This window comes from Vitis riparia, chromosome 17 (assembly GCF_004353265.1).
Source record: "Vitis riparia cultivar Riparia Gloire de Montpellier isolate 1030 chromosome 17, EGFV_Vit.rip_1.0, whole genome shotgun sequence".
NCBI lineage: Eukaryota > Viridiplantae > Streptophyta > Magnoliopsida > Vitales > Vitaceae > Vitis > Vitis riparia.
This window is the reverse complement of record NC_048447.1, coordinates 12,080,247-12,102,652: the sequence shown is the minus strand read 5'-3', so window position 1 is coordinate 12,102,652 and position 22,406 is coordinate 12,080,247. Positions and strand designations below refer to the sequence as shown.

At 37.8% G+C, this 22,406-nt stretch overlaps 2 protein-coding genes across 7 annotated transcripts in view; one reads left to right on the top strand and one right to left on the bottom strand.

The window, feature by feature from the left end:
* The first annotated feature begins 1,348 nt into the window (after nucleotides 1-1,348).
* LOC117904660 lies at nucleotides 1,349-15,823 on the top strand. Of its 5 annotated transcripts, XM_034817380.1 has the most exons (10): nucleotides 1,349-1,807; nucleotides 2,982-3,150; nucleotides 3,670-5,022; nucleotides 6,122-7,894; nucleotides 8,258-9,373; nucleotides 11,743-11,847; nucleotides 12,042-12,131; nucleotides 13,820-13,930; nucleotides 14,009-15,159; nucleotides 15,375-15,823. In XM_034817380.1, the coding sequence occupies exons 2-9, from the start codon at nucleotides 3,142-3,144 to the stop codon at nucleotides 14,549-14,551; spliced, it is 5,100 nt and encodes a 1,699-aa protein (XP_034673271.1). In that variant the 5' UTR covers nucleotides 1,349-1,807; nucleotides 2,982-3,141; the 3' UTR covers nucleotides 14,552-15,159; nucleotides 15,375-15,823. The 5 variants fall into 5 exon arrangements, with proteins under 5 accessions (XP_034673271.1, XP_034673272.1, XP_034673273.1 ...); XM_034817381.1 differs by lacking the exon at nucleotides 2,982-3,150 and having other exon boundaries at nucleotides 3,725-5,022; XM_034817379.1 differs by lacking the exon at nucleotides 2,982-3,150 and having other exon boundaries at nucleotides 1,350-1,807.
* The window catches only part of LOC117904662 (DNA annealing helicase and endonuclease ZRANB3), a 53,903-nt gene continuing 46,521 nt past the window's right edge, over nucleotides 15,025-22,406 (bottom strand). For both annotated transcript variants that reach the window (XM_034817386.1, XM_034817387.1), the window contains 3 exons: nucleotides 16,584-16,663; nucleotides 16,096-16,271; nucleotides 15,025-15,580 (listed from right to left, as the gene is read on the bottom strand). In XM_034817386.1, the coding sequence (XP_034673277.1) occupies nucleotides 15,401-15,580; nucleotides 16,096-16,271; nucleotides 16,584-16,663 (436 nt within the window). In that variant the 3' untranslated portion in view covers nucleotides 15,025-15,400. The remainder of the gene's footprint in view (nucleotides 15,581-16,095; nucleotides 16,272-16,583; nucleotides 16,664-22,406) is intronic.

Genomic DNA, 22,406 nt, shown 5'->3' with positions numbered 1-22,406 from the left:
AACCGGATTTCATGCTTTTTGGGCATTCAATGTTAGCCAGCAGGCACCAACATTGCTAAAAATCTTGGATTCTAACTCATCCTGGCTGCTTTTGTTAGGCGAAGGGAATAGAAGGTGAATCATACAATGTAGAAAAGTATGTTTGAAACCATTCTTAAAGTAAATAATTTTGAATTTATAAAATAGGGTTTGGCAATTTTTAATAAACTTGTTATTTTTTAGAATTGATATCATATATTTTTAACTTAACACTTAAAATCATTGTATTATACATTATTTGATAAAACTTAATATTTATTACTTAATGATTTAAGTTAATTTTAAGTTAAATTATTCTTAGATTATTAACTTAAAACTTAATACTTAATTTTTACTTTTAGTATTAAGGTTGTTTGATAAAATTTGCTTAAAATTTATTTATCCTCATAAATTATAATTAGGGTAAAAAAGGTTTGAGTAACAATAAAGGTTATGAACAAAAGACATCGTATAGGTAATTATGACCAATAAAGTTAAAAAGGTAAAATAAATGTGTGAACTTAAAATAAGTTAATTGTTTTTAATTATTACTTAATTTTTTTTTTTACTTTAAGTTATATCACTAAGTTATATTTATAAAATATGTTTAATTTATTTAATGACTTAAATTAAGTTATTAAGTTACTTTAAGTTTTAAATTTATTTATCAAATGGCCACTGAATTTTCAAATGATAGACTTTGTTCTTAGAGATAATTAAAAACTAACTTGACATTAAAAACCGATTTTTGAAAAATATTTTTTAAAATGGTGTTGAAGAGACCCTTATATTTTGATATGAACGGGCTTTGATTTTTATATTTTGTTTTAACTTAAAACTAAGTTCATAATTTTTAAAGGGTAATATCGATATTATAAAAGTTTCATTAAATATAAAAAATTATTCATTAAGTTAAAATAAAAAATTTATAATAAGTAATATTTTTCTTATTTTTATATTAAATTATTTTTAAATCATAAGCTTTTTGGGTAAACTTGTCATAAAAATGGGTTTTTGACTTCCTAAAAGTTTGCCATACTTGGCTCATCAAATATGTAAAATTATAATAATTTTGAAAAAATAAGAGCATCCCATTTCAGTGTGTTCCAAATTTCTATATTAAATATTAATTTATTTTGTTTTTGGAAAATGAGAGACTACTTTATTGAGATAGTGACATTAATTTTGAGATCCAATGGGCATTGAAGTCATTTTGTAATGTAAGGGCACCTTCGTAATAAGGTTGAAAAAGGAATGAGAGTATTGTCAAATTGGACGGTCCTTCACCACCTTCTTCATTCCAGCAGTATATAATTCACTTTGACAACCTCCCTCTCTTCTTCTTTCCCTTCCCTCCCACCTTTTCCGTCTAAAAGTTCCCCAAACCCTAGAAAAAACTTCTTCTCTCGATCATTTTTCTTATCAAGTTTTCACTGGAATTATCCCGGGACTGGAATTTCATTTCTCTGGACTTTATTTCCAGCTCTGACATGTTATTTCCCTTAAATTGTGGAGTTTGAATTCAACGATTCCAACCCTTCTAGCCACCAGTGTTTTCCGTTTCTGTTTCCGGCGATTTTCTCATTATTGAGTTTCCTTCTGTTTCCCAATTCGATTCCATGGTTCTTGAATTTTGATTTTAATAAAGTTGGTGAAGATTTGACCCCATTTGTTGTTGTAATTTTGTGTGTTTGTTTTGAGTGGAAAATCTGGGGTCATCGATTTCCCGATGGAGAACAGCGGGGAAGCAGTAGACGATCATGGCTCTGGATGGTTCGAAGTGAAAAAGGTGTTCTTGTTTTTGTCATTTTCTTGGAATCACATTATCATTTTTACTTATTTTTTTAGTTGATCATATCAACGCTCTATTTGGTTGCTGTGAAAACAAAGGAAAATAAAAGAAAAGAAAATTTTGAGGGTTTCTTTCTGTGTTGTTTTTGTTCAAGAAATGAAAAGTTCAACTTGATTAAGGGAAGTAGTTGTATTTGGCTTAATAATCACCTCATTGATCAATGGTACCTAGGGTAATATTGCTTGCATTTTTTGGATGGAATATTGTAGAGAAACTAAAGCTGAAATGGTGTAAATAACATTCTCCATTTTTGGGGTACTTACCTCATCATTTGTTATTTCATTGGATACATTACAGATAACCCAAAAAAACTGCTAAAATTGAAGTTTTGGTTTTATGGAATCTAGGTCTTATGTCTGTGATAGGCTGCAGTTCAGCCTCAGTTGTGATATTGAGAACTCTAGGTTTGGTTCTGATCATCACCATCAATTAGTTCAATTTAAGGAATATGGAAGACACATGCTATTTGGGAAGTTAGAATACTGGCTAAAAAGACCCGTAATTAGATTATTCTCATTAGATCTTAGACTGTGCACTCTGTCCGAATAATATGGTCTCTGAAAGATTTAGTTAAGACTTTAGGTCTTTTATAGCATAGAATTAATGGCTTGAGATTACATAGTAAGTGTAGATAGATCACACTGGTCATGCCAAATAAATGAATTGCACAACATTCTTTTTTCTTTCCCCCCACCCCCCTTCCCCCTTTTTTAATAATGTTGTTGGGTAATCAATATCTTTCTAATTGTAAGTTTTTTCAAGCCGTCTAACCTTCCAATGCTGCCCCTAAGAATTTGGTGCCAAACATTTGATGGCCATTGATACTCTGATATTTAAAGTGGAGAGCATTTACTGATTATTTCCCTCTTGAGGTTCCTTCACAGGCTAAGGATTCTCAGCCATTAGTGAATTATTTTCTTGTTTGCTTTGAGAACATCCTCCCGACTGTTGGCAAAAGAGATCCTCTTTTTCCGTGTTAATGTTTTCTGAATATCTGGGCTGATTTTATACTTTCTTCCATTATTCTTCTGAGGTTCCTGATGTGTCAATTTCAGAAGAAAATAAATTATAAATATGTTGAAATTATTTTAATTCTATGGATTTGATTCAGTGGTGGTGAAGAAGAAAGCCTCCAAAGCCCAGTAAAACTGCCTGAAGTTCCACTACTTACTGTTTGATTCTAGCAATGGTGAATATTCTGAAGCAATTACTATAAGAATCTTTTGGAGCTTTTACACCATGACCGGCTTTGTCAACTGAAAGTAGAACAAATGGCATCTGTAAGTGCCATGCCTTAGGAGTGATTTCATTGTTATCCAAGAGAACTAATTAATAGGGAGAATTTTTTTATTTAATGGTTGAATAGTCTGTATGAGGATACAGATTGATTGACAGGCAATAGAGAGGTTGCTTGTTCTCCTTTTATATCCAATCATGTGGGATTTGCTCAGAGTTTTCTCTTATTTATTTCTTTGGGTATGCTGTGGGAGCTTGCATCCCACTTGCTTAGGGAAAAGAACCAATTTTGACCTGGTTATATATGATGCTTGCTTAATATTTTGTGATGCATTGGAGGATTTCTCTCTCTCAATGTTGTTCTCATGTGATTTTCTCATATTCTTGCTAATCATATTAGGTTTCATAATTTTGCAATCGTTCCATTTTGAGTTTTTCTAGTTCTCATTGTTATGACCTAAGAGTTGACTCTATACAACTTAATAGATTTTTCAAGAAATGATCAATTTATCCCATTATCTGTAGTGCACCTTAGATCTTCTGTTTTCTTATTTCTTTTCCAGAAGCATAGAAGTAGCTCAAAGTTCTCCTTACAAAGTTGGGTCGGGGGATTTTCAGGAAAACATTCGTCTACTTTTCTGCATAATCAGTCTTCTTTAAATGGAAAAAATGGAGATTCAAATGGCAAGCGTAGACCCAAATTTCCAAAGGCAGGGGGGAATTTTTCCATGCATAGCCAGGGTAGTGCTGGGAATCCTATTCCCGTATCAAATGAAGATGAAAAAGGTGTAAGTTACCTTGATAAATGTGTAGTTAATCAAGATAGTGGATGTTCCAAATCATCCCAGTCGGGTACCACACTTCCAACAAATTCTAATAGTAGAACTGGTAACGTTCAAGAAGTTCCTCAAAAGGATAAGCCTGACGTGGTTCACAAAATCAAATGGGGTGATCTTGAGGAGGATACTTTTGTACAGAATCAGGAAAGCTCTGTGGGGCCTGAAATTAAGTTTGGTGCTATTTCAGATAATAATCTGCCAGTCTGCAGGAATTCTGAGATTAGTAATGATTTGGTCTCGTGTGTTTCTTCTTGTACTGATCCTCTAGGGAACCACCTGGAGATAATATCTGGGAATGCTGATGTTGTTGCTAACGAGAATTCGTTATCTCTTGGGAATGAATCAATTGAAGGGAAATCTACAAATGTAAATGAAATATCTTTGAAAGATATGGAAGTATTGGTTGAGGATGGTGGAACAGGACCAAAAAATGATGTTTCATATTGCAAGGAAGTTCACCATGAATGTGTCAAACTGATAAATGATTGCACTTTAAGTTCTAGTTGTCCGACTGGTGGAGATGCTGAGATGACAGTGAAACTTCAGGTACCCATCATTATGTCTCAGGATAGTCATTCAGAAATTTCTGAACTACCAGTTAGAAATGGTGATTCAACCACACTAATGGTTGTCCAAGACTCCATGTCATATCCACCTGAAAATAGTGGACCTGAAGTTTCCGGAGAATCCACTATAACAGACTCTGTTGAAGTCTCTGGGGTTGCACAGGATAGTAAAATACATCATGATGCATCAAAATTGGAGATTATGAGTTCCTCTGGAGAAGGTGATGCAGGGGAAAGCAAAGAAAGGTTTAGGCAGCGGCTTTGGTGTTTTCTATTTGAGAATCTTAATAGGGCTGTGGATGAACTTTATCTTCTTTGTGAACTAGAATGCGATCTGGAGCAGATGAAAGAGGCTATTCTTGTTCTTGAAGAAGCTGCATCTGACTTTAAAGAGCTAAATAGTAGAGTGAAGGAATTTGAGAAGGTGAAAAAATCCTCTTCTCAATTAACCGATTCTACACCAATGACCATAAAAACTGATCACCGCCGGCCTCATGCTCTGTCATGGGAGGTATATGTGCTTGCCTCTTTTCCTTATAAATGTGACAAATGGCTTCCAAGGTTATATTTGAATCATTCATCATCAAAAGCAACACATGCATAAATATGCTTACATGCATAAATATGCTTACATGTCAGTCCTATACTGCACATCTCTCAAGAAGCTTTATTCTTGGGCTTCAGCATATCGTACCCTCATGGTGCTTTCAGTTCTCTTTCTTTCTCCGTGTTCAGTTGGGAAAATTTTGGAAGTAGGGAAAATGCTATTTATTTTTCATTGGTCATCAAAATATCCGAGACCATAAATTCCATTTTGCCATTCCTTTGACTGTTATATAGAAAATTAAATTATAAGATAATAATTCCTTATACCAGTTTCAAATTCTGAAAAGGATCAGAAGTAAACATATTTATCAACTTTTTTGGGAAGAAAATAGAAATATATTTGTTGATGTTGCACAGAAAATGTTTACAAAATTGTGTCTTGTTGCAACCCTTTAGGGCTCTGATGATGGTGATCAATGAATATAAATATTTGATATGTTTTTTTTTTTTTTTTTCAATTCTCAAGGAATTTATTTTTTGGACAAAAACTTTTTGGCTAAGAACTTTAGTTTGACATGGTCCTTGCATTGATTCCTATGTAAGATAATTTGTTTTTACTGAGGTTGAAACTGAACAGGATTGGCATGTCATTTTATCAAATTAAAAGAGCTTTATCACAAATGAGAAGGGAGTGGTTAGTAATTTTATGATGGAACAGGTGATTGAGGAATTTGTTCCATGTATACATGTGTACCATTTAGGAAAAAGGTAACCCTCATCTTAGTTAAGCTCCATAAGAGGAGAATATTGTATTTTGTATGCATGTGAATATCTACACACTTATATATTGCTTTTTAGTTTGTGTGTACATTTATTTCTGCAAGTTTTGGTTTTGGAAACTAGCAGGTGATGGAACGATTATGATGAATGATTTTCTTTTTCCATATATTGTTTACTTGTGAAGCTAACTCCATCAGATTCTTCTACTAAGTATTGCAAAGTCTATCTTCATTGCACCAAGTTCTATAATGTGGACAATGCTATTCACTTGATGCTGAGTGCAGGTTCGGAGAATGACGACATCTCCACATAGAGCTGAAATACTGTCTTCATCTCTTGAGGCCTTTAAAAAAATTCAACAGGAGAGAGCTAGCATGCGCCAAGTTAATGATCCAAAAATCCCAGGGCCCGAGTTTCCTATTCAATATTGTAAAGATTCAATATTGAAGCCAAGAAAGCAGGGTGGAGTTTCTGATCTCATTCAGGGCAACTTAAATGCAGAGAAGCGGAATGTTGAACCTGTCAAGTCCAGCAAGTTAAACTCTATGCAAAATGGCCGTGTTTCTTCACAAAACTGTTCCACTTCTGATCCAAATTCATGTAGGTTACCTGTCAAGGATGGTTCTGCTTTTTCTGGAAAAGGAAAGAGAGAACATCTTGGATTCACATCTGAATCAGATAAGCTTCTTCCTAAGAAAGATACAATGTTAACAGAAAGCAACATTGAGAAAAACCCTAAACCCATGGATCCTTTGAAGAGACAAATTCCTATTGCTGAAAAGGATAAGGATAAGGAAAAGGAAAAGAGAAATGCACCTTCATGGAAATCCATGGATGCTTGGAAGGAGAAAAGGAACTGGGAGGACATACTTGCATCTCCATTTCGTGTCTCTTCTCGTGTTTCACACTCTCCAGGAATGAGCAGGAGAAGTGTTGAGCGTGCACGCATTTTGCATGATAAATTAATGACTCCTGAGAAAAGAAAGAAAACCGCTTTGGATCTGAAGAAGGAAGCAGAAGAAAAGCATGCACGGGCTATGAGGATTAGAAGTGAGTTGGAAAATGAGAGGGTTCAAAAGCTACAGCGTACATCAGAAAAATTAAATCGCGTTAACGAGTGGCAGGCTGTTCGCAGTATGAAGTTACGAGAGGGAATGTATGCTCGTCATCAGCGTAGTGAGTCTCGGCATGAAGCTTTTCTAGCCCAAGTAGTGAGAAGAGCTGGTGATGAAAGCAGTAAAGTTAATGAGGTTCGTTTCATCACATCCTTAAATGAAGAGAATAAAAAGCTTATGTTGCGTCAGAAACTTCATGATTCAGAGGTGAGGAGAGCTGAAAAACTACAGGTGATAAAAACTAAACAGAAAGAGGACATGGCAAGAGAAGAAGCTGTTTTGGAACGCCGGAAACTCATTGAAGCTGAAAAGTTGCAGCGACTTGCTGAGACACAGAGGAAAAAGGAAGAGGCCCTATTTAGAAGGGAGGAGGAACGCAAAGCATCAAGTGCAGCACGTGAAGCAAAGGCCATTGAACAACTGCGGAGAAGGGAAGTTAGAGCCAAAGCCCAGCAAGAGGAAGCTGAACTCCTGGCCCAGAAATTAGCTGAGAAACTTAGTGAAAGTGAACAACGTCGTAAGTTTTACCTGGAGCAAATACGGGAGAGAGCTTCAATGGATTTCAGGGATCAATCTTCACCTTTACTGCGTCGTTCTTTGAACAAAGACAGTCAGGGTAGATCTACCCCAACCAACAATTATGAAGATTATCAAGCAACCAGCATCTCAGGTTTGGGAAGTGCTACTATTCCAACTGGCAATGTTGGATTGCAACAATCTATGAGACGAAGGATTAAAAGGATCCGGCAAAAGCTTATGGCTCTAAAATATGAATTTCTTGAGCCACCAGTTGGTAATGAAAATGCTGGTATTGGATATAGGACAGCTATGGGAACTGCAAGAGCAAAAATTGGCAGGTGGCTTCAGGAACTCCAGAAACTCAGGCAAGCAAGGAAGGAAGGAGCTGCAAGTATAGGACTGATAACTGCTGAAATGATTAAGGTACTTGTTTAGAACTTTGTTTTAAACCTTGTCGGGATCTAAATATTGACAACATGGTTACCATTGGATCTGGTTGCTGTTATGTTTCAGAGTTCATAGCTTTACAATAACTTGCTATAAATTTATGGCTTTCTCCCTAGTGAGTATAGAAAATGAAGCAGGGGTCAACTTTCTTTGGGTAGGCACATTTTGATAGATCGTAAGGTACAAACCTACAGTCTGGTGATGCACATAGTAAATTTTTAGTTAGCTGAAACTATTCTTTACTGCTACCTATGAACAGTGTGCTCTTTGCACTTATTTTATTTGATTTTGGGAAAATCTGACTGATTTCTAATTTGTTGATTTTGATCTTGAGCACAGTTTTTGGAGGGAAAAGACCCTGAGCTGAATGCTTCTCGCCAAGCTGGTCTGGTTGATTTTATTGCTTCTGCCTTGCCTGCTTCTCACACGTCAAAACCTGAAGCTTGCCAAGTGACAATATATCTTCTGAGACTTTTGAGGGTGGTACTATCTGTGGCTGCAACCAGGAGTTATTTTCTGGCCCAGAATCTCTTGCCCCCAATTATCCCCATGCTGTCAGCTGCTCTTGAGAACTATATTAAGATTGCAGCATCTTTAAACATCCCTGGTAGTACCAGTTTGTCATCAAGCAAAGCATCAGTGGAGAATTTTGAGTCAATATCTGAAGTATTGGATGGGTTCTTATGGACTGTTACTACAATTATTGGTCATTTTAGCTCTGATGAACGCCAACTTCAAATGCAGGATGGTTTGCTGGAGCTTGTGATTGCATATCAAGTTATTCACCGGCTACGGGATCTTTTTGCTCTCTATGATAGGCCCCAGGTGGAAGGAGCACCGTTTCCTTCATCTATTCTCTTAAGTATAAATCTATTGACAGTTTTAACATCCAGACCTAGAACCATTTCTTTGATTGATTGGAAATCTTTCCCAGTTGAAACAATTACAGGAAACGAAATTCAAGAAGCTAAACTTACAGAGTCTGCAGATTTTGGACAATCCTATGTAAATAACTCCAGTGGAGATCCCAGACCTCCATTATCCACACTAAATGGTAGCACAATTTTACCTCTACCAGATGTACCAGAGGATAGGCCATTAGATGAACCATGTAAAATAAATAGAAATATTGAGTCAGTATCCATTGGCAAGGATTGTGAGAAGAGGCTGGCTGATATTTCAATTGAGTTGAATAATGTTGATTCAAACATGACAGATGCTTCAGATAGCTCTCAGACAAATTTGAGTGAGGATATTTCCAAGTCTTGTATACCTCAAAAAGGTGAGCAGAATTCAAAGAATATTTGCGCTGAACAAAAGACTGAGAACATATCAAGCTTGAAGCAACCGATGGCATTTCTTCTTTCTGCTATCTCTGATACTGGCCTAGTCAGTCTTCCTTCACTTCTAACAGCTGTGCTGTTGCAAGCAAACAATAGATTGTCTTCAGAACAGGTAACCATGCGGCTAACTTCTCATATATTGGTATGAAGTTGAGAAATATATTTCGTTTCATCATGAAGAGTTTCTGTGAATGCTCTGAGATTTGTACAGACCTTGCTTCTCAAACTACAGTTTGCTTTTGTCGTTTTGGTTGACTTATTTTCCCAGCCTGTGTCATGCTTATGAGAATATGTTGATTCATTTTCATGTTTGACCTTCCGTCCATTCCTTTACAAATTTTTTATGCTGCAAAACTTTTGTTTGTTTTCATTGTAGGATCTCATTCTTGACATGGGTGAATGCCACATGTCACGGATTTTGCCTACAGTTCAGATGTATACAAATTTCTATGGTACATTTATGGTATTATGGCTTTGATTTAGTGGGTGCTTTAGTCATTATGATAGGTTCAGGATAGGTGGGGATCCAGGCTGTGCCCTCTCTTCCCTATGTCTAAGATATATCTGATTTTTTTAATAAGATTGTACAGGTCTTTTAATGGACCATGGTTCTGAAAAAGTTAAATAAACTGGAAAAGATTAACACTTTGCTCTTTGATTTATAGTGTTTTTGTATTCAGCTATTTTTTAGCTTTTCTGTCACAATGTGATTTGCTTTTTACCTTGCAACCCATCTTGTGTCATATGATTCAAGATTGAAAGTTCATATTCAAATTCAAAATTTTTGGTGTATATGGCATTGAAGTTTATTTATTTCCTGATCAAACTTTATGCTGCTAAAAACTTGAAGTACTGTGTGCTAGTGATACATATTTGGCAATAATTTTGGTATTATACATGACCAATTCCAAATTTTAACTTTTATGCTCTTGGTGGGTATTAACTCCTGACGAAGTGCTTTTATCAACGTATATATTTACATCAGATACCATCCTAAAGGCTTTAAGGACAAGCCACTTGGTTTTAAATTGTGGAAGAGAGAAAAGTATGGAGGAAGGTGATAGTACCCTACAAATCCCTCTGTCGCATTCTTTGCAAAGGAAATGGAGAATCGATAGACCACCTTTTTCTTCATTGCCCTGTTACCATTGGACTCTGACACAAGTTGTTCAATCTAGCAGGGTTGGCTTGGGTTCCTCTAAGGAGTATTGAGGACATGTTGGTTATTGCTTTTAAAGGCTTGGGGAACTCATTAAGAGGCAAGACACTTTGGCAAATCGCTTGCCTTACTTTGTTATGGATAGTATGGCAAGAGAGAAACAATAGGATCTTTGAGGATAAGGGGAGAATGGAAGAGATGTTATGGGACTTGATTCTGTTCTATTCCTCTCTTTGGGCCTCTTGTATTGCAGCTTTTAGAGGAGTTCCTCTAAGTGTTTTACAACTCAACTGGACTGCAGTTGCGCTTCAAAAGTTTGAGAGTGTTGAGGTTTTTCTGTGTTTTTAGTTTTCTTTAGTTGGGTGTTTTCTCTTTTGTTCAATTTTTGTTTTGTGGGAAGGACCTCTCATCCTTCTCTTGGTTTTCTCTCTTTCTCTTGTTTCTCTTCTTTCTCCTGTATCTTTTCTTTTATTAATATACTTTTCTTCGTTTCTGATTAAAAAAAAAAAAAAAAATGGTATGGAGGAAGGTGATAGTTGTCCTTTCTTTGCCAAAAGCAAACAGTTCCTCAAAACCTCAGCTCTCTACTCAAGAAATCATTCTGATAAGAACATCAACAATGAGGGTGAAAGAATGGGAATAAAGGATCCTCTTGCCTAATACCCTGAAGGCAGTAACCCAACTTCTAGCTTCTCTGGTAATCAATACTGTATAGGACACCTATGAAATGTATCATTAAGCCACATGAGCAATCTAGAACCATGCCATTTCATCATTTTATTATCTAGGAAAGTCTACCTGACTTGGTCATAAAACCAAAACTCTCATTTTCTGATTTGGACAGATGAACCCAAGCATTTTTATCACTAATTATCGTTTATCAGTGATAGCTGCCCAAATACCATCTATGTAGGTTAATTTGCTCATCCCACTTGTTGCTATACTCTTTGTATTTGGTTCCATTAACTTTCTTTTTTTGGCTTCCAACTTCCTTTGCACACTACAAAACCATTTCTAGGTAGGTTTTACTTCATGCTTGGCATACGCTGAAGCAAATTAGCACTCTCCAACATATTTTGTTGAATATTTCTTAACTTTTCTATGAAGGCTTAGAAGTTTTTGGTACCCTCATGATTGTTACATCAATGCCAATAAGTATTGTTATTGCTGGTAAGTGACGCCAGTTAAATGGGAAAAACAAGTAATTAAGTTATGTTCTGCTTGTGATATTATGATTATGATTAGTTAGATGATTTAATTTTTCTTTTCTGTTAAAAAATTGCTAAACATCATAAACTTAAATGGGCAATTTTCTGTTTCAGGGTTCTTATGTCCTTCCATCAAATTTTGAAGAAGTGGCAACTGGGGTGCTGAAGGTGTTGAACAATTTAGCTTTAATAGATATCACTTTTATGCAGAGAATGCTAGTGAGTTATTTCATTTTGCTTGTCCTGTTTTATATTTTATTTAATTAATTAATTTATTTTTTGGTTGGATGGATTTAACTCCTTGAACTTTGTTTAATTCTGATTCTTTGATTTCTCTGCTCTTTTGTGAAATGCTTCTTTGATATATTCTGCTCCAAGTTTGACATTTTCCTTTTCTCCTGAATTAATTACAGGCTAGGCCAGACTTGAAAATGGAATTTTTTCATTTGATGAGTTTCCTTCTTTCCCATTGCACCAGTAAATGGAAAGTAGCTTACGATCAGGTGATTCATGATGAGTTTCCTTCTTTTACATTGTCACATCACATGCCATATACAACAAAGAAACACACTTAAATATGTTGAAATGATGCAAGAACAACACTTAACATAAAACAGAATTATGTCAGAATTCTCCATCACTGATCTACACCCTAGATTGGTGCCAACTATATCTAATGAATCAATCCTTTGACTATATTCCAAGAGGAACAATGAACTTGAAATTAAGGGTAAAATTTATGTTTTAATATGAAGGATATTTAGTTATCATATTTTTCATGTGTATAACTGGGTTTCCAGTGAGCAATTACAAATAAGGTTCTGTTCAACTCTCCTATCAAATTGAAAAAATAAAAAATAAAAAGGAAGAAGACTTCATTAGTTCCAATGTGAAATTTTTTTTCAGAACTTATGTTTTTTTTATGTTAAGTTGCAGTTATTTTTAATCTTTGTTTCCCTTCAATCTATTCCAACATTATCTTGCCAATATTTTGTGAGATGTCTTAGTGTCTTTTTTGCATTTATTTTTTTTAATTTTCCTTTTTCTTTCCAAAGCATGACACAAGAATCTTTTCAATGTTTTCATTGCACTCTTAAGAGGACTGCCTGCCATGCGAACTGCAAATTGGAAACTGTGGAATGTGGCACCTTTGAGTTTTGATGAAGCTCTCTTGCACTCTTACCTGCCCCCCTCCACCCCCTTCTGCAGAAGCATTCTTGAGGCATAGTTTCCCAAAAGGATTCTTGTCTTTTTTTTTCTTCTCCATCTCACCATGGTTTTTAATAGTGAAAATGTTTAAAGCCCTAATTAGAATTCTGCATTAGCTTGGACAATGAGAGAGCTCAAATTAGGTCATGTTAGTGGCTTTGGTTTTGCTTTCTCTATAATGGCTGCAAATAGTTAGACAATCTGATGAGAGTCCAGCCTCAGCAGGTGGATGAAATTTTGGTTGCAGGACAGTTAGATGACTGCTGTCCATAATAGATAGTTGTGATGCTAGCAGTATTGACTTAGTTTTTTTCTAATAAAGATATATGATTCAATTGGAGGCCTCCCTTGATAAGTGCTACCAGGACTTACCAAAATTGCTGCTTGTGTACTTAAATATTTGGTCATTGGCCAGCTCTAATCCAGACATCCAAGACAAGTTTTCGTCATTTGCTCTAGTACTATGCTTCATATGTAAATTGATCTACTCCTTGATGTTCAGACAATGTTATTATCCAGTTGCTCCCCACCTGTACAAACTACAAAGTCTATGGAGACAATCCTCAATGAGAAATAAATGTTCAGTTTCATTTCCATGATGAGACCCTACTCAAGGTTAATATACAAGGCACGAGTAACCTTCCTTGTTTATACAGCAAACCTTGGGGCAGGCAGCATGGACTGTTTGGGTGTAAGCCTCTAGCACAAGTGCCTTGAGGCATGAGTCTGTCACATCTTTTGAGAGGAAGATATAACCAGTGCTCATGCATATATTACATCGTCCAAGATTTGAGATAATAGTTTATTGTTCTTGATTCTTAACTTGCAAGGACAAAGCTTTTCTTGAGTGCAGTCAACTATTGTTCATGGCTCATGTTTGTGTTACATCATAGCTGTAGATGGAACAGGATTTTTTCTTTCTTTCTTTTAATGTTTGAAGCAGCCCTTGCTAAATATTTGTTGTCTCCTCTATGTATGCCAGGTTGGTTTGCTTCTGCTTGAATCTCTGTTGCTTCTTAGCTATTTTTCCTTGTTCCACCCTGGGAACCAAGCTGTCCTGCGATGGGGAAAAAGCCCAACCATTATTCACAAGGTCGGTGAATCTTTAACAGGATTTTTGTATCTTAAGGTGTTATTGAGAAAATCTAACTGTTGAGATTTAAGTAAACAGGTGTGTGATCTACCATTTGTGTTCTTCAGCGACCCTGAGTTGATGCCAATCTTGGCCGGCACGCTAGTTGCTGCCTGCTATGGATGTGAACAGAACAAGGGTGTGGTTCAACAAGAAGTCAGTATGGACATGCTTCTTTCATTACTGAGGTCTTGTAGAAATGCTTTGCCTGGAGTTCGATCCAATTCGATCCTAGACAGTACTCGAATGGATGATTCTAGTGAATGCAATACAGTGGGACCTGAATCTAGAAAACTTCTAATGGACGTATCTTTAAGACCCAGCCGTCATAATGCAAGAAGCACCCGGGGTATTTTAGGTAAAGGTGTTGCCTCAGGAAACAGCCTCCGACTTGGCAAGATGCGAAACCAAAGAGATAGCAAAGGATTAAAAACATGTGAAGAAATGGCCTTGAAGCACAATATGCAAGCCCCGGAAACTCCCTCTGCTTTGATGTTGCACTTTAGATTCCCTAGCAGCTTCATGGATAGAGCTGAGCAGTTCTTTTCAGCAGGGACTGCCAGCATGGGTGATGAAGTTTGAGCGCGTCCAGGACAGTAATTCTAATTCCCCTCCAGGTGATGACATCTGCTTTGACTCCATATGCAAGATTGCATCTAGGTATTTCAAGGGAGGGCTGCGTCCCTCCACAAACACAACGTTGGTAAGCTCACTATGATCAAAAGTGCAGATTCTTTTGGAGAATCCATTATCAAGACTATAGTATGATGCTAACATATGCGTAGTTCACCCAACATAGGGCTGGGAACCTTTACAGGAGTACACGGTGAAATTTCTTCCAATAGTAGCCAAGTTTCAGTTTGGATTCCTGAGGGTTTTTGAGGCAGGCCATACCAAAGTTCTGAAAAGTAGGTCAAAATTTGGTTAACTTTGTACACAAATTGTGAAGACACTTTGAAATTTAATATCAATGATAACCAGGCGTTCAAAGAGCAGGGCTTGGGCTTCCTCATGTTAATGCTTATGGATGTGAACTTGCTTTTGACAAACAGGAATGGCAGTTAAATTGCTTTGTATAGAATTTGAATTGATAATTGTTGAGTTGAGTCTTGGCTGGGGTACAAAGATGTATGCCAACTCAATCCGAACACGGGAAATAATACAAATCACGGAAACTCAAATTTAACATGGTAAAAATCAGAACCCTGATCCTTTTTCTTGTACAGCTTGCTGCAGGTTCCACTAGGGAAATTGAAGTCTTATCTAATGATAAAAGATACAAAATATTTACCATCAGTATCATTGGAATAGCCCTGCATCAACCCAGCATTCCATAGAATCTCAGTCATAGCAATGCATGCTTCCAATACAAAATTTCTCATCATCAAACTCATTTAATCTGCAGGATACAACAGCCACATGGGAAATGATTCAGATACTGCCTGTTGATGCTTCACAATGGGTTTCCGAATTATTAAGCTTTGAAGGACTTAGCTCCTCGAGTTCACCTACAGTGGTGGTGCTTTTCTGTCCAGAGTATGCACTTCCAGGAACCTTGATTAGAAGCTCATCTTCCAGTATATCCTCGTGAATCTCCAAATGCCCTTGATTCTGGATTTGGTTAATGCAACATTAGTCTGTCATTTCTTAGATTATATACAAACACACATAAACCTGACCCTGCTCAAATATCACCACCAGACAAGAAAAGGAACTTGGTGGTTGAAACTTGCAAGACGATGAACAGTATCATAGCTCAAGAACTGTGATATTACAGCCACCATGGGGTTCCCTAAAGCACACATATTTACTATTTTCATGGACAGTCAAATACATGGTCCACCATCTTGAAAATCATTGCACTGATTAGCAATATATTGGTCAAACAATTCTGAGTTCCTCATCAACATTGACTCAACAGAACTACCTCATTTATCTTCCTATGTAAATAATTCTGTGGTAACATTCAGTCAGTCCCAGGGTTCAGAAAGCAAATGCTGTTGACATGGACTAAGGAGCCAGAAGCATCAAAGCATGACAAACCCAAGGCTTATATTTACCACTACTCTCCTAGAAAGTAAAATGTTGGGTAGAAATTAGTAAAAATCATAGAAAAAAAATTATACCTTTGAATTACCGCAGGTGTGTTTCATCTTTGCATCATCTTTTAGGCTGTTCATGATGACTTTGAGTTGTTTCTTAGCCTTGATTCTTACTGATCGACGTTCAGCACATTGTGCTGCAGTAACATCCGAATGACAAGCCACACACAAAGTCCTCATGTTCTCTAGCCTGCATTCACCTGAGGAAAATTTCCCCTTTAAATATGAAGCTAAAAAAATAAGCTTGAAAGAACAGAGAAGGATTAGCAGCAGCCAAAATGAGGCCCATTTAATCAATAACAATAATAATAATGGCATGTATTGACAAAAAGTTAGCTAAATGAGTTGTTGATCAGCTAGCAACTCAGCAAAGTCCATGCAGAAAGCTCAAGTAGAAACCAGATGCACAACAAATGTTAGTGCAAGTGAAAAAGCATCAGGTAGGCAAATCAGCTTTCCAGGAAGAAGTTCTTGAATGTATCAAAGATAAAATAGTACCATACAAATCATACCTCCCCCTTGGTACACAGGAACAATGTGGTCTGCATGCCATGCATTGCCTTCAGTTGGTTCATTAACAAGCTTATCCAGTCTGCAACATATCAAACAGTACTGGATCAGGGTTCTGGACCATATTGTCACTTGGGGGTCATGGGTATGAGAAATTTAAAATTTGCCAACAGTTGCAGTGTAAAAACATAACTCTTACCCTTCCCGAAAAACCTATGAAGCACCATTAGTATGATTAAAGATGAAGAGTTTCCTTGTAATATGGTTAAATATACTATATTTGGCTAAAAAATATATCAGGAAAATAAAGATTGTATGAAAATTTTAGATGGAAGAAGTATCAGAGCATCGGGTTCAAAAAGCATGTAACATCTAACACTCTCCAATCCATATAATACTATATAATGAAATCTACTTTCTGTGTGCATTTCATTTTGCCTTTGTGCTCCTGTCACTGTTATTGTTCATATTCATTTTGTACCTTCTTTTCTCATGTTTGTAATTGTTTACATCCATTCCATTATGTTGCACAGTTAAAGATACTAAAGTTGTGATAAATCCATATATTTTAGAAACTATCGTTATTTTCAAAATAATTTTTGGCATTAACAAATTAATCCTGAATGAAGATGTTTTATACATAATAAAAGCCTACCTTTGTTGAGTACATAATCTTGGTAAAATTTCATAAGAAAAGTTGTTTGAAGTCCTCAAAAATGTCATTTGGAGACAAACTGTCAAAGCCCACCATCTAGTTTATCAAATGTCCATTTAATAAGCTTAAGTCAATGATTCTAGCTCATATCTTTATCAAATTATATCAAACACTGAGGATGATGAAAAGATGATTGAAATGGTTTACTCTATTCAAATAACTTAAGAAATTACTGTTCAGAAAGGTTGTTTAGTCTAAAATCTAATTATTTATATATCAGCAAGACAAGATTTTTGGGAAATTCACAAACTACATAGAGGCCATGCTCATTTGTCGATGAGTTGTTTGTCTGAATGTCACGTATAAATCAGTCCACTGTCTTCATGAAACAACATATCCTTTTTTTTTGTTTCCTTACCATTTAAGGGACAACATTGTCTTTAAAAAACAGGCTATTATATATTTGTGAGCCACAAATGGGTCTTTTGTGGGTCCTTTCTTGCATCATCATTGTTAGATAATGTATAGTTATTTAGGTTATTTACCTTTCCTTTTTCTTTTCTTTCCTTACTGTATTGTGGGTCCCACTAGCATGCATATATATACCCAAGTCCAATGTGTATTCTTTACAGTTTTTCAATAATAATAATTAGGGATTCTCCCTTTTCTCTCTCTTCACATGGTATCAGAGCCAAAGGAGAAAAAAACCCTAATTATTTCCGGTTTATCTGTGAATCCATTCTGGGAAATCTTTCAGTTACCGTGTTTCATTCCGGTCACCCTTCCCATCTCCTAAAGTTTTCCGATCAACCGTATCACCGTCAAAAAACCCTCACCGCCGACGACTTTTCCGGCGACCTTTTTCCGACAACATCCTTTTCCGACACTGACCATACCATCAGGTGTGCAAGGAGGAGGTCTTCAACTTTTCTCAAAGCACCGGAGGAAGAATCTCAGCCACGCGCCGGCCACGCGCATCTCTTCTCCTGCGGCCTTAATCTCACTCGCCGGTGCGTGGGTCACTTTTCGGCCACGCGCTTCCACCTCCAGCCTCGCTTGATGCCATCTAGCCACCCTCCATCTTTGCTTGTGTCATTCGAGCCCTGAAAGTGCATTTTTTTGGGGTTTTTTGTCTCCGCCGGCCCTCTAAACAGCCTTTCCGGCGACCTCCGGTGACTTCCTCTCCACCCCGAGCCCTGCATGAGTCTTAGGAAGTCCGCGATAAGCCGTATTAGGATCTCTTCGATCCAAACGTATTTCATTTACCAGATAAGTAGATATGGCTACTAAAAGTTCCACTTTTTCCTGTCATATCTAGATCTCCTATGATTACTTCGGAGAAATTGGTTGACAGTGAAAATTATTTGTCCTGGTCTGCCTCTGTGGAGCTTTGGTTTATGGGTCAAGGTTATGAGGATCACCTTGTTACGCAGGAGGCGGATATCCCTGAGGTTGACAGAGTTCAATGGAGGAAGATAGATGCACAGTTATGTAGTGTGTTATGGCAATCAGTTGATCCTAAGATTCTGCTTCATCTTCGGGCCTACAAAACATGCTTTAAATTTTGGAATTAGGCGAAAGGGCTATACACGAATGATATCCAACGTCTTTATAAGGTGGCTTCTTCTATTGTCAATGTCAGACAACAAGACATGGATTTATCTACTTATATTGGCTAGATTGCCTCTCTTAAGGAGGAATTCTTGACCATGATGCCTCTTACTACTGATGTTGGGGATCAACGAACACAGATTGACAAGTTCTTCATGGTTCTTAGGCTTATTGGTCTCCGTCTAAATCTTGAGACCGTCCGCGATCAGATTCTTGGCAGTTCATTCGTTTCATCCTTGGATGATGTGTTTGCTCGCCTCCTCCGTATCTCCTCCACTCAGACTTTGCCATCTGATAACACTTCAGATTCTTCTGTGTTAGTTTCTCAAACTAGCTCTCGAGGAGGACGCAGTGGTAACCGAGGTAGAGGCCAACGTCCTTATTGCACCTATTGCAATAAGCTTGGCCACACTCGTGATCGGTGTTATCAGTTACATGGGCGACCTCCCCGCACTGCCCACGTGGCCCAGTCATCTGATCCTCAATCGCCTCAGTCTCCCAGTTCTTCCACATCTCAGGGTATTTCCCTCACTGACAGTGAGTATGATGATTATCTCCACTATCAGGCCACCAAGTCAGCTTCTGTTGCTTTTGTTGCCCAGACTAGTAATGCTTCTGCTTGTCTTACCCACACATCTTCTCTTGGACCTTGGATTCTAGATTCTGGCGCTTCTGATCACATATCTGATAATAAGGATCTTTTCTCTTCTATTACTACTACCTCTGCCTTACCTACTGTTACTTTAGCTAATGGTTCCCAAACTATGGCTAAAGGTTTTGGTTTCGCTCATCCTCTCCCTTCCCTACCTCTCTATTCTGTCCTTTATGCCCCTGAGTGTCCTTTTAATCTTATTTCCATCAGCAAAATAACTCGCACTCTTAACTGTTCTATCACTTTCTCTGATAAATTTGTGACCTTGCAGGACCGGAGTACGGGGAAGACGATTGGCATAGGACGTGAGTCTCAAGGCCTCTATCACCTCACCGCGCCTTCAACTCCTGCAGTTTGCATTTCCACTGATGCTTCCCTCCTCATCCACAGCCGCCTGGGCCACCCTAGTCTATCCAAGTTCCAGAAAATGGTCCCTAGTTTTTCATCTTTGTCGTCGCTTGCGTGTGAGTCTTGTCAGCTTGGGAAACATACTCGTGTCTTGTTCCCAAAGCGTTTGAATAATCAGGCAAATTCTCCTTTTGAACTTGTCCACACTGATGTTTGGGGTCCTTGTCGGACCGCGTCTACTTTAGGATTTTAGTATTTTGTCACTTTCATTGATGACTATTCTCGATGTACTTGGTTATTTTTAATGAAAAATCGAGCTGAGTTATTCTCTATTTTTCAGAAATTTTATGCTGAAATCCAAACCTAGTTCAATATTTCTATTCATGTGTTGCGCTGTGACAATGCCAGGGAATATTTTTCTACACCATTTACTTCATTTATGTCCCAACATGGGATCATTCATCAGTCTTCTTGTGCTCATACTCCTCAATAAAATGGGGTAGCTGAACGTAAGAATCGACATCTTGTTGAGACAACTCGTACTCTCCTTCTCCATAGTCATGTTCCTTTTCGTTTTTGGGGGGACGCTGTTCTTACAGCATGTTATTTGATTAATCGTATGCCCTCATCTGTATTACACGATCAGATTCCTCATTCCCTTCTTTCCCCTGACCAACCACTTTATGTCCTTCCTCCTCGTGTTTTTGGTTGTACTTGCTTTGTTCATATTCTCACTCCTGGACAGGACAAACTTTCTGCCAGAGCCACAAAATGCATCTTCTTGGGATATTCCAGACTTCAAAAGGGTTATCATTGTTATTCCTCTGAGACTCATTGCCACTTTCTCTCCGCTGATGTCACTTTCTTTGAGGACTCACCGTTCTTCTCCACCTCTGAGTCTCTTCCTGTTTCTGAAGTCTTACCCCTTCCCATTATCTCCCCACCTGATGCAGTGCCTTCTCGCCCACTTCAGGTTTATCATCGTCGTCATCGTGTCGCTGTTCCTCCTTCTTTGACCGAGGTACCTACTGACTCACTTCCTATCCCTTCGGCTTCTCCTGCCCCGGCTCTGCCTCCTTCTGCTCACTTACCCATTGCTCTTCGGAAAGGTAATCGATCTACTCGTAATCCTCATCCCATTTACAATTTTTTGAGTTACCATCGATTATCTTCACCTTATTTTGCATTTGTTTCTGCTATATTTTCTGTTTCTCTTCCCAAGAGCACCCTTGAGGCTCTTTCCCATCCAGGCTGGCGACAGGCAATGGTAGATGAAATGGCTGCTTTACACTCCAATGGCACTTGGGATCTTGTTGTTTTACCCTCTGGTAAATCTACAGTTGTTTGTCGTTGGGTCTACACAGTTAAGGTTGGGCCTGATGGTCAGGTTGATCGCTTTAAAGCCCGCTTAGTTGCTAAAGGCTATACTCAGGTTTATGGTTCTGATTATGGTGACACTTTCTCTCCTGTTGCCAAGATAGCTTTTGTTCGTCTATTGCTCTCCATGGCTGCTATGCGTTCTTGGCCTCTTTATCAGTTAGATATTAAAAATGCTTTCCTTCATGGGGATCTTGCTGAGGAAGTTTATATGGAGCAACCACCTGGTTTTGTTGCTCAGGGGGAGTCTGGTTTAGTGTGCAGGTTACGCCATTCTCTATATGGCTTGAAACAATCTCCTCGAGCATGGTTTAGCCATTTTAGTTCTGTTGTTCAGGAGTTTGGCATGTTCCGCAGTACAACAGACCATTCCGTTTTCTATCATCATAACTCTTCGGGGCAGTGTATTTATCTGGTAGTTTATGTGGACGACATCGTCATTATAGGCAGTGATCAGAATGGTATTCAGAACCTAAAGCAACACCTTTTCATCCACTTTCAGACTAAAGACTTGGGGAAACTCAAGTATTTCTTAGGGATTGAGATAGCTCAATCCAGTTCTGGTGTGGTTCTTTCCCAAAGGAAGTATGCTTTAGACATCTTGGAAGAAACCGGTATGTTAGACTGTAAACCGATAGACACTCCTATGGATCCAAATGTCAAACTTATACCAGGACAGGAGGAGTCTTTAGGAGATCCTGGGAGATATCGGCGACTTGTAGGTAAACTGAACTACCTCACCATTACTCGTCCAGACATTTCTTTTCCTGTAAGTGTTGTTAGTCAATTCCTACAATCACCATGTGATAGCCATTGGGATGCTGTAATCTGCATTCTTCGAGATATCAAAAGCACACCAGGCCAAGGTGTGTTGTACGAGAACAAAGGTCATACCCAAGTTGTTGGTTACACAGATGTAGATTGGGCTGGCTCATCCACTTATAGACGTTCCACTTCCAGGTATTGTGTTTTTATTGGAGGTAACCTAATATCTTGGAAGAGTAAGAAACAAGATGTAGTGGCCAGATCTAGTGCTGAAGCCGAGTATCGAGCTATGGCTCTGGCAACATGTGAACTCATATGGCTGAAACATCTTCTTCGGGAGTTGAGATTTGGAAAGGATGAACAGATGAAGCTCATCTATGACAACCAAGCCGCTTTGCATATTGCATCCAATCCAGT

What these genes read in the sequence shown, in the direction of transcription:
- LOC117904660 (XM_034817379.1), top strand. Translation starts at nt 1,748, where the DNA reads ATGGAGAACAGCGGGGAAGCAGTAGACGATCATGGCTCTGGATGGTTC. An exon ending in GGAAAGTAGCTTACGATCAG is followed by an intron (nt 12,132 to 13,819) that starts GTGATTCATGAT and finishes TATGTATGCCAG; the next exon opens with GTTGGTTTGCTTCTGCTTGA. An exon ending in GCCCAACCATTATTCACAAG is followed by an intron (nt 13,931 to 14,008) that starts GTCGGTGAATCT and finishes TTAAGTAAACAG; the next exon opens with GTGTGTGATCTACCATTTGT.